At 46.4% G+C, this 12,062-nt stretch overlaps 1 protein-coding gene across 1 annotated transcript in view; it reads left to right on the top strand.

Annotated features, from left to right (window-relative positions):
• The window catches only part of Ano2 (anoctamin 2), a 258,087-nt gene that overhangs the window by 44,025 nt on the left and 202,000 nt on the right, over positions 1-12,062 (top strand). The window contains exon 8 of the mRNA XM_035448746.1: positions 1,377-1,441. Coding sequence (XP_035304637.1) covers positions 1,377-1,441 — 65 coding nt within the window. The remainder of the gene's footprint in view (positions 1-1,376; positions 1,442-12,062) is intronic.

Here is a 12,062-nt window from a genome sequence, read left to right as displayed (position 1 = left end):
AGTGACCTCCAAGTAACAGACTTCAATGGCCACTTCTCCATTCTTGTCTGACCCATTAGCAACATTGCACCCAGTGTGCCAGTTTCTTCTGGAAGCTTTCTGTTAGCTACACACTGTGTTCCTCTTCTTCACCACGGCCTGATCCCTCAGACTCTCCCCTGTTTCTTCACCATCCCCTGGTCCTTTAACCCTGATTGTCTCTGGGTATGGTACTTTCTTTTTATTCTTTGACGATATGATGACTTTGTGGCATGACTCTTTCCTAATAACTAACAAATTTGCTTCTCCAGCCTGATCTGTCCTTTGTGCTCGGATTTCGATGCCTGGCTGCTTATTCAACATCCACAAGGATACCCAAAAAGTGTCTCAAATGAACACATCCTAAAGTAAACTCTTGGCTTTGCCCCTATAACCCTGTTCTTTCTACAGTCATTCATTTCATCGTTACTCAAGTGCTCAGGCCAAGTTCTCAACCCCCAGCCCCCATCTAATTCAGTCACAAATCAATAAATAAAATCAAATGTCTCTCATCACCCATATGACTATAGCTATCATCTCTTCCCCTGGACCATCCCAACAGTAGACTCCCCGTTTCCCTGCTCTCTCAGTCTTTCCTCCATATAATAACCAGAGTGAAACTTCTGTAATCTAAGTTAGCTTATTTCTCCCCTCAGCAGCAAATTCCTTCAAAATTCAAAGCTTTCATCACAGCTTTTAGCCCCACATCTTGCACCTTCTACAGCAGTCTCCCAGTGTTTGGTCACACATCCTCTTCTGTTATCCTAGGCTATTCCACAGACACTCACCTCAGGGACTCTGCACAGGGAGAGTGGTGTTCTCCACATTTCTTCCTGGTCTAAGCTTAGATGTTAGCTACTCAGAGAGGTACTCTTTATCCATCCCACCTAAAACATCATCCTGCCCCGCCCCACATCATATCACCCATATCTTGATTTATTTTAATGGCACTTATGAATCTTGCATGTTTATAGTGGTCTGCTCACATCAGGTACAAGCACCACAGCAACAGTGATTTTAATGGGTTTACTGCAGCATTCGTGGTCTGGACAGTGCCTGAAATATGGGAGACATTCAGTGAACAGTTATTAAGTGGGTGAACAATGACTGTCAGGACTCCTGGTGGTACAGGCAAGACAGCAGTTATGCTTATAGGTACCAAGCATTTCCAGCTGTGTATAGGTGACCTCTATTATTTGGACAGGGAGAAGGCAGTTCCTGTGACCTTCTGCCTTTGGATATACCTATGGGGACATTTCATGAGCCTTGGGGACAACATTTTGACTTTACATTGAACGAAGTAAGATGGGCAGTTACCCACTTCACTGTCTAATCTGTCTTCCTGTTTTCTTGCTTAGCTGCTGTATCAGGAATGGGCACGCTATGGAGTGTTTTATAAATTTCAACCCATTGACCTCATCAGGTGAGTGTGGGAGGGGACTTTTTGGGGTTGCTTAAGATGCAAATTCTAACCAAAACACTCTCACCCCTCTTGGGCCCTGGCAGTCTGTTGTTTAGGTAAGGGCTGCTCTTCCTGGGTGGTGTGTCCTTGCTCTGTGCCTTATGGTTGGGGATGTAATGCAAGGATGCACTGGGGGAAGAACGGGGAAGAAGATGGTGCAGGTGGATGTTCTAAGACTTCCATCATTAGGTGAGCATCACACTCTCAATTTTCCTGCCAGATCTTTGCGGATAAATTAAGACATCAGTCTTACTCTTTTTCAAGGAAAGGACTGGGATGGAATATAACCTTGGGTGGCCACAATGCTCTGTGTATGTGTGTGTATGTGTGTGTGGAAGATCTGACAGATCACAGATCACAAGGGATACATTGATGGGCTCGGTAGAGACTGAGGACTATCCACAGCTTTTTAAACATATAGAATGCCTGGGTCCTGGCATCCCCCTCTTCTTTGGCACCCTGGAAATTTCCCAAGCTTCTATAAAACATCAATGAAAGTTCTTTAAAGAACTTACTAGAATGCAGTAGGTCTGGCTAGCTCAAAGTGATTAGACTCTAGATTGTAGATTTCTGAGTCTAGAAACTTGGTACATGCTATCAGCCTTCTTCCGGGATAGAATGTCAGGAGGCAGCATTGAAAGACCAAATGCCCCTATTTCTTTGAGACACTTTCTCCCCACCTTGCCTTTCAAGATGCTGAGAGGCTGAGCTGAGGGATCTATGTGCTAACTTGGTAGAGGCAATCATTTGGAAAAGATGGAAGGCTGCAGCCTACAGACCAACGTAATGGCCTCCCTACCACATGCGCCCTTGTGGTGGTTTTAATGCCCTTGTGGTAGTTTTAATGATCCAATTAGCAAGGTTGCAAACACAGAGTGTTCCTGGTCCACTGCCCTGGTTTGGGGAAGGGGCAGCCGCCAAAAGGATTGAGTCCATGAGAGGAATTCCAGCCTGAGGAAAAAGAAGGCATCATGGGGCCAGAGTCTGGGCAGGTTCTCCTTGCACCGCCTTGCATGAGCCTTTCCAAGGAACCGGGAGAAGCAGGTGTTCCTTCCAGATGACTCATTAACTGAAATCCTTGGGCCTGGGAGCAGGGGTGGGGGTGACTATGACCCAGGCTCATCACCCAGCCGCTCTGTTTCCTGGCTGCCTTCTCATAGCATGGGCCACCTAGACTGTTCCTGGGGCCACACCAAGTCTGCTGCTTCCATTCACAGTGGGCTTTGATCTCTTTCACTTGGCATCTCAAGTGGCCACCCACCTCTGCCGCCTGTTTTGTCTAACTACCCATTTGTTTTTAAAAGTTATGAGTGAAAAACAAAAATTCTCCCTTCCAGAAAGCCCTGTCTTTCCTCGGAGACTTCAGGTGATTTGCCTGCCAGTTAAGTGGGAAATGATTCCAATGTGTACTGAGGTTTGGCTACCAAAGCAACCTCATCCACAGGGGAAGAATTACCTTTGGGGCAGAGCCCTGTTCCTGGGTTGGCAGATTTGGAGCGCTCAGCTCTGTCTAGACTGGGCCCTGGGAACTGGAGCAGAGCCAGAGGCTGTCCTCAGGACAGGCAGCCTTGGTGGGAAAGGAAGGGAAGGCTGAGGCTGGAGGTGCTGAGAAGGTCAGGTAAACGCTCTGTAGTGTGTGTGTGTGTGGGGGGGGGTGGGCAGCCAGTTGCCAACTATGTGGCCTGAGGATATGGCATCTCAGGGAAATGCTGGAAAGTGAAGGGTTGGCATCAGGGAAGGTGTCCAGGAGAGGGAAGGGGCAGGCTCTCTAGGAGCCACAGGCAGATACTCAGAGAGCTCTCGTAAAGAGAAGACTAAGGGGAAACATATGGGCAACAGCCCTTTCCCTCTCTGAATTCCACAATGAACCCTCCACTGCACACCCTTTTCAAATGTGTCTTAATTTATCTGATTCTCGAAGGCCTCTGTTGCCTCTATACGACCACAAAGCCCTGGGACTTCCACTATCCCTGCTAATCTCCTTCTCCTTCTCCTCCTCCTCCTCCTCCTCCTCCTCCTCCTCCTCCTCCTCCTCCTCCTTCTGCTTCTTTTTTTCAAGACAGGGTTTCTTATGTAGCCCAGGCTGTCCTGGAATTCTCTTTGTTGACAAGGCTGGTCTTGAATCCAGAGACCCACCTGCCTCTGCCTTTTGAGTGCTGGGATTAAAGGTGTGCACCATCAGCGCCTGGCTTCCCATTTGCTTATCTTAAAAGTACCTCTTTAGCACGATTTCTCTCTTTGATTCTTGTCTTTCATCTCTTCTGCTACCACCTGCCAAGACCCACTTGGCACATGGAGGCTAAGCTGTGGCTCCCCACTCTGAGCCATCGTGGGTTCCACACTGGGGTAGTTTGTGTCGTTGCCATTTACTAATGTGTGATGTTGCCTCTTCATGAGGCATGAAGAGGCAGCACTCATGTAGCCTGGCTTGAAAGATGGATGAAAATTTATACACCAGCTTGGCACATTCTAGAACATCTGTATGTACATTTATGCAGCCTCTTGAAAGACTTGGAACTAGTTCTATTTTTGCTGTCAAAGGCCTTGAAGTCTAATCCTGAGGCTTGAGGTGGTCCCTTAAAGGAAATTGAGTATTGTAGAAGGGAGGCAGTGTGCCCTTTCTTATTCAGATACTCTTCACTCTGTCTCTGTGAACTATATATCACTGGTGCCCAGCAGGATACACTGTGAGGCCATGGGTGATCTCTCCAGACCAATAGGGCTCTCCCTGCTGGATCCTACATTTGCCCTGGAATCCTTGGGGCCTGAAGGCCTTGCATGAATGTGCATACTTACAAGAATTTTCTGGAATGTTTCCTAGGCAGGGATCTGGCAGGGACTCAGGTGCTGCATGGGTACAACCCAACTCAGAATAAGAACTCTCTGGGAGTTTCTAACTAGCAGCCATTGTGCCTTAGCAGAAACAGTTCATGACCAAGAATATAGATGGGTGAAGCCTGAGGTGGAACAAATGGCCTCTGTGCCTCCTTAGGGGATGAGAGGATCTTCATGGAGGAGTAGGCTTCTGCCTTCACTGTTCTGGGTCAGCCACAATGACTTAGCAGGGAGCAGCCTTTATGTGCTCACTAGGGTGACTGGGAGATCTGAGGTCTTTTATATTTGAGCAGGTCTGAGCCAAACTGATCAGAGCCAAGACTTACATTGTCGCAAGAACTGATGTGTGCTCATGGGCCTATTTTTTTCATTTTGAGATCTTGATATGTCTTGGGCAAGACATTAGCCTTTAAATATCTTCTGAATTAGATTCTGTTCTTAACTGTACTTTGCTGAAATTAATGTAGTGTGTGTGTGTGTGTGTGTGTGTGTGTGTGTGTGTGTGTGTGTGTGTGTGTGTGCCATTGCCTAGCTTTTACAGCATGAGTAAGAGAAGGTTCTAGAGATTGTAACCTGTTGACTTTGTGGGTTGCTCATGGATGGGCTGAGAAAAGAGAACACTCACACTGCCCCTTCAGCTGTGACCCCTACTGAAGTCTGCAGAGGAGATAGCCCTTCCTCTTTCCTATCTCCAGTGACAATGTCCTCATTGGTGAGGCTTCCTGCAGCTAAGTCAGGGCCAGGATTCAATCACTGAGACATGGAATGGTTTCCACAGTGATCTCAACATGATGTCTGTGGGGGAGCAATATCCAGAGACTTTGGATGGCCATATTCCCCATCTTGCCGCATACTCCACAATTTGCATACCCTAGCTCGAGCCAGCTGCACTATGACCTGTCAGAGCTTGGGTTCACAGGAATCAGCTTTCCCACCTCCTACTTCCAGGCTCAGTCATGGTCCTTGTCTTGTATCCTAAGGGACATCCCACAGTGGACTGTGCAATCGGATCTATCCTTCCCCATATCTGTGCCTCAGTTTCCCTCTCTGAAATGTAACCCATTCAAGCACCTCCCAGAGGGGCTGGCAGGATGGATCCACAGATAAAGGGGCCTGCTGTGGAAGCCCAGTAGCCCAAGTTCAGTCGCTGAACTCACATAGAGGTAGAAGGAGAGAACCAACCTTACAAAAGTTGTCTCTGACCTCCACGTGTATACTGTCACGTCTCTCAATTTCCACCATGTGCACACACACATATAATAATAATAGTAATAATAATAATAATAATAATAATAATAATAATAATAAATTTCCCTCCAAGAGGGAAGCAGGACTGGTCACATCCTTTTACAGGAAGTTTCCTGGCAGGACAGGCCACATTTGGGAAGGCCACAGCTGGTTTGGAGGCGAAACTACAGAGAAAAATGTTGATCAACTCACGATTAATTATTTCCTGAGCCCCACTGTCTCCTACTTGAATCTTACCTGGGTTTTAAAAAGGCCATTCATCTTAATGCAGTACACATTTACTGATGCTTAGAAGAACAAATATCTTTGCTCAGCCTTACGGGAAGGTATAATGATTAAAGTAAAGCCCATGGCTTTCAGGACTTGGCCATTATACAGGGAGACGGATGTGCAAGACAGGAGAAAGTGAGGCATATCTAGACCATAATAGCAAACATACCTAATAGCATGGGGCAGCACGGAGAGAGTGAGTGCTCCTAGCAGAGTAGGGGAAGACTTCTTGGAAGAGGAGGGCACTGGATCAGAGTTGGTTGAAGGGTGTATCTTTACCACAAGCCTGCACATTCTTTATATGGACACATTGTGCAGCTCGAAATTATGGCTAAAAATCAAACTGACAGAAATCTGGGTCTATTATTGCTCTTGATTGGGGATGGGCAGCTCACATGATTGATTTACAGACCTCATTTCTTAGGATTCTGTGTCAACCTGTCCCTTGTCTCTTTTTCAGCCCTGTGAGTTATCAGGAAGCCCAGGGTTGGGAGGAAGGGAAGACTGGTTCTAGAAGAGGAGGCTAAGGAGAGATGGTGGTGACAAGCATCATGGTCCTTGCATGGATCTGAGCACCAGGAGGTCGTGTTTTACTGGGAAACACCTTTCACCTAGGAGGACATTGTGCTTGCTGATTCTGGAGAAAATTATACAGACACTCACCACTGAGGGTGTGAGAGGGGAGGAAGCAGAGGAAAGTGGGCAGCTGCTGGGTATAGTAACACAGCCAAGAAGGACGAGAAGGGTCCCAATCGTACATTCTGGTCTGTCTGGTAGATCAGGGTGCTGGCTAAATTGAATCATGAAACAGGCTTGATTGCAGTCTGCTTTCTCTCCCTTCCTCCATGGTGCACTAGCTGGTTCTGGTTTGGATCCTTTCAGAGGGAAGACTGCTGCTGGTCTGGCAGCTGACCTATGGGCACAGGTGTTAGGAGTCTGACTGACCTATGGGCACAGGTGTTAGGAGTCTGACGTTCTCAGGTTCGTGTAAGGCCACAGCCCAAGACTTCTGAGGACAGAGTCCCTTGCTTCACGGTAGATGTCTATAGATACCAGCTCCAGTTTTGGATCAAACTTTGACCCTTCCAATAGCATCAGTGATGTGGTACAGATGCTGGGTTCTAAGGTACCAACAGGCTACTTACATTTCCCATTATGACCCAGAATTCCATGGGAAGAAGTGAGAAGGAGCTTTCTGGATCACCAGCTCCTTGCCCTTGGAGCTCATGCCTTGTTTCTTGGGGAGACTAGTTGATATTATCTGGGACACATATGGCAGACTATTTTTGTGCCTCCTCGGCATTAGAATCCCTGGACCAATCGTGACATCATGGAGGTGGTACAAAGCTTACAGGTTGGACACTTCAGTGTTTGGCCTTGGAAGGAAGGAATGAGGAGTTCCATTTGTAGTCGCATAGAGCAAATGCACGGTGAAGGTGGTGAAAGTGGCATCTCCTTTTTCTTCTCTTTCTAATAGGGAGCACCTAGCTTACGACAGTTTGTTTCTCAGCTGGAGGTTTCTATGCGCTAGAAAGTCTGTGGAAAGAAAACCAGAACTCTGAAACATCCTTTCTTTTGGCTCTGGTTCTGCTTCCTGTATGGAATAACAATAGCCTTTTGCTAGTCAGCTTTCTATCACCGTGACGAAATACCTGAGAGGCTCAACTTAAAAGTAGGAAAAGTTTACTTGCCTCATGGTTTCAGAGCTTCCTCTCCATGGTTGCTTGGGACCCTTGGACTTAATTGGGCTTATGTACACATTTGGGTGGAGCATGTGGCAGAGGAGGCCTGTTCACCTATGGCAGCTGAGAAACGCCAGGAGGGGGCTGGAATTCCTATATTCCCATCAAACTTTACTCCCCATAGGACCTAACTGCCTCCCAGTAGGAAGGAACACATTCCCCCATGGGTCCCACCAATTCCCAGTGGCAACATAGGCCTTTGCAGTATAGTTCTATATCATAGTATCCTATTCTTATCTCCCAAAAGGCTCATGTCCATTTCATAATTCAAAATGCAATTACTTTATCTCAAGCCATGATGCTATCAGAAGGAGGTGGAACACTTAAGAGTTGGCTTAGTGTCTAGCTTGTGGCAGTCATGTCATTACCCCAAGAGAGAATGGGTTGCCTCCAAAAGATATGACCTTGAAGGAGATATTGGGATCCTGGTCTCTTCATGTTTCTTTGATTCCTGCCTGCTATGAGGTGAATAGTTTTCTTTGCCATGCACTCCTTTAATGGATGTACAGTACTACCATAGAAACTAGAATGGCAGAACCAACCAACCAACCAATCACAGACTGAAACCTTGGAAACCATGAGCCAAAACAAACCTTTCTTCTTTTTAAGTTGACTCTCTCACACATTTGCCACAGTGATAGACAACTAATACACTCTTACTATGTAGGACAAACTTTTATGTATTGAAAATAGCCACTGTCTCTTTATCAGTTTTCATGAATCTAAGCTTTCTTTCTTCCATAAAAACAATAACAAACATGCTGAGGCCTTTCTACATTTCCATATATGACAATGACTCTTCTAAGAGACCCAGCATGATGCTTACTCTCAGGAGACACCCAGGCACCCCAGAGATAAAGCCTTACCCACTGTCTCCCTGGTGTGGAAACACCATCACATATGTGCAGTCAGACATTGTGAGTGGCTATGGAGACTAATTAAGTATGGCCTTACTCCCAAGGAACCCAAGTTCAAAACGAAATCTCCAGACTTATAGATTACTTCTGGGCTTTTCCAGAAAATATAAGGGACAGAGGGCTGGAGGAAAAATTGGGAGGCTGTATGAAGATAGCATATAGAAACTATTGTGACAGGATAACTAACTCCCAGAATAGTCAAATAGTCTTCCGTGGTGAAGGGCTTAGGGCTGTGAGCTAAGACTGCCCGAAGTGACTAGAATTCTATGTTTTGAGGCACCAGTAATTCTTGACATTCCAAGGAAACAATTTAGAAACCAAGTCATGGTCACTTGACTGGGTGACTTATCTCATCACATGTACAACTTGGGCCAGTACACCCAAGGCAAACTACCAGGCTACAAGTGTTAAACAGAACACAAAGTACCAAGACCAGAGACTTGCTGCAGCATCTATAGGATACAGACTTAACAGCTTCCTTAGTCTTCTCAGCTAGGGTGGACTCACAGCACCTGTCCTGCCTCCCATGGTATGACTGTGAGGCGTTTAGATGAGATGGTGCACAAATGCAGTGTCAATTGCTCCAGATCTGTTTACATGGAGCGATCACTTATCTGTTCCCTGAGGAGAGATTATACTACTCCCTGAAGTGGCAGAATGTTACACGGATCTTTATATGCACTTAACCTGGGTGACCTCTGTGCCCCAGAGCAACCTTGCCTTGTGGGTGTAACTGCCTCCATTTTGTAATGAGTGTGATGAACGTGGTAAGGTAAGGGCTTCCCAAAGTCACAGAGAAAGCTCGTGTAGAATCAGATCCAAATGTGTGTGATTTGTTCTTTCCATTGTATCATGTGGTGGGAAGTGCTGCAGAGCTTTGGCCAGTTGATGTTAGGCTAGCTGGCTCCCTGGCTACGTTGTGTCAACCCTTTCAATTGTCAATCTCCTCAGGAAAACCATGGTGTGATCTACTTACAAGCACAGTGTGTTGACTTCTGTCCAACTCTGCTTCAAGAGGGGTTGTCTTTACACACATTACCTTTTGAGTTCAGCGAGGACAATGTGCCACCTCAGGGGTCATGCTTTTGGCTGTTCATTGGTTTTTACCATCTTTTATTCTGTCAGGCTGTCATCTGTCAATTCCCTCTTTGGCCAAGAGAATGCTTTCCCTTCTAGAATCTCATCTACTGCATTGCCTTGGTTGCAGCTTCAGTAGTTAGAGCCCAAGCCAGTCAGCACTGTATGTGTATGATCTTAAGATGCTTCCACAGTCCCATATGGAGCCTGGCTTCTGCAAGCTGAGGGAATGGTGGAAATGACTTTGCTTTTCAATCAAAGTAACTTGATGTTTCTGTAGCTTCAGGGGCCTTAGAGTGTGATGTAATAGTGTACCTTGACTATGAAGAACTGTATCTTACCCTTCTTGCTTGCTTTGGGAGACCAGGTCACAAGAAGCACAATCCATCAAAGATGCTTCTTCAAACAGCTCAGAGCCTATTAACAAGGCAAGAGACAGTGTCTGCATGAAGGGTCTGTTGGTTGTAGAACTTCAGACTGAGTGCTGAAGCCCCCAAGAGGAGGGGAGATGGGGATCCTGAAATACGAAAACGAGACACAGGTCTTAAGAGAGAGCTTCTGGGGCTGGAGAGATGGCTCAGAGGTTAAGAACACTGATTGATCTTCCAGGGGTCCTGAGTTCAATTCCCAGCAACCACATGGTGGCTCACAACCATCTGTAATGAGATCTGGTGCCTTCTTCTTCATGCAAGTGTACATGCAGGCAGAACACTGTATACATAATAAATAAAAATAGAAAAAATCTTTAAAAAAAGAGAGAGCTTCTGACACAGGTTCACACAACCATGAATCCCATGAAGCATGTATCAGGTACACAGCATGGCTGGGGCAAGGTGGTGGGAGGTTTTGAAGGGCTTAGGAACTGGCTTTGAGAAAGCTGATTAGAGAAGTCATATAGGCAAGTTCTGGGTATTGTGTGTAAGTTTGAAGAAGAGAAAAAAACCCCATCAACGGGAAGAAAGCTTTGCAATTTGGGGTCTAATATAGGCTTAGATATTGAAAGAAAAGACTCAACAGTGAGCTCAGGCAGAAAGGCCCAACTGAAATAATGGGAACTGGGAGAAATGGCTGGAGGAGAAATTGAAGACAGCATGGGAAAAGAGGGCTAGATCTCAGAGGGACCATGACAATGGATAGCAGAGAGGTGCTTTCAAGGCATCACTGGAATCTGGGAAGGTGGCAGAACAGAGGATTGCTGTCAGGGTTTAGGGTTCACTGTCCTCCCACCCTCTAGGTAAGGATGAGAAGGTCTGTAGAAGTTCTCTTCTTCACTTCCTCTCTCTCCTGGGCAATATTGGGTCGGTCTGTCTAGGCATGCGGGCATTTCTCCCCCTAAGATTTGAATCACTGTCCTCGAAGACCCCTGAGCCATGTGAAGGCAACTGTAATTCTGTTTGTAGGAGTCAGGGAGGGATCTGAGGGATCCATTTTGCCCTGGGAGAAATGAGGGTACTGGTATCAAGATGTGTTACCATGGACACGGCCCAATTGTTTGATCCCAGGAGCCACTGTTTTGCCTCGTGTCTCTTGAACCCCTGAGCTCTCCACTTCTGCTAATGATATTCCCCAGAGCAAAGCTCTCCACCCACACCACATGGGTATGTAACCAACATCAACAAAAACCATCTTAACACATTGAATAACACAGGCAGAACACACATTACAACAACAACCACAGATAGCTAAATTTAATTAGCCCGGCACACCCTGGTTTTCTGCACAGACACCTGCCTCTGTTTTAGAAATGGAAAACCGCAGCATTTTGTGAGTCTGGAAGTCACAGACCCCCAAAATCAAATAGCATATAAGAAAAAAAATCTTCATGAATCTTGCCTAGAAGATTGTTGTCCCCTAGTAACTTCCTGAGATTATCTAAAGGTATTCAAAAATGTTGGCAGTTGGGTGGCTGCCAGGGATCGCTGTCTGCCTCTGGCACATCATTGGTGCAGATCAGAAAGCCCTGCGGGAGTCAGCCTTAGTCACTCAGCCTGGAGAAGGACCTCGAGAAACCCTTGGGCTCTGGCTGTTGCCTTCACTGTTTCATTCACCGGAACTGTATTTATCGGCTGTAGTCACAAAGAGTGAAAGAGGGTTGGGGTTTTGCATGGTTCACTTAGCATTTAAATTTGGAGAATGTTAGGCAAAACACACGATTTCTAGCCTTTAGCATTTCTAACAAAATGGTGGCAATCTCTTGGGTTGACAGTCTGTGCAGCCTTCAGTTCTGGGCCAGCAAGGCAAGCTGCCCACAGAGAGATTCAAATCAGCCGTAGACAAAGGGTGCTTCTCTCCCTTGCTTGATGTATTGAGTTTCCTGAACACTCCACCTGCTACCTTGTGTGGCATTCTCATGCTGTGCATCTGACCTTATCAGATTTGCTCCACCCTCAGTGGGATGCGTTGTTCACCACTCTTGGCTTCCCACTTTTGTCCAGTCCTGGGAGACCGGGTCCCATTTGGATGAAGTAGCCCGTCTTTGAGGGTTTGGCTTCT

Source organism: Cricetulus griseus, chromosome 8, assembly GCF_003668045.3.
Source record: "Cricetulus griseus strain 17A/GY chromosome 8, alternate assembly CriGri-PICRH-1.0, whole genome shotgun sequence".
NCBI lineage: Eukaryota > Metazoa > Chordata > Mammalia > Rodentia > Cricetidae > Cricetulus > Cricetulus griseus.
This window is presented reverse-complemented; position numbering and strand designations above follow the sequence as displayed.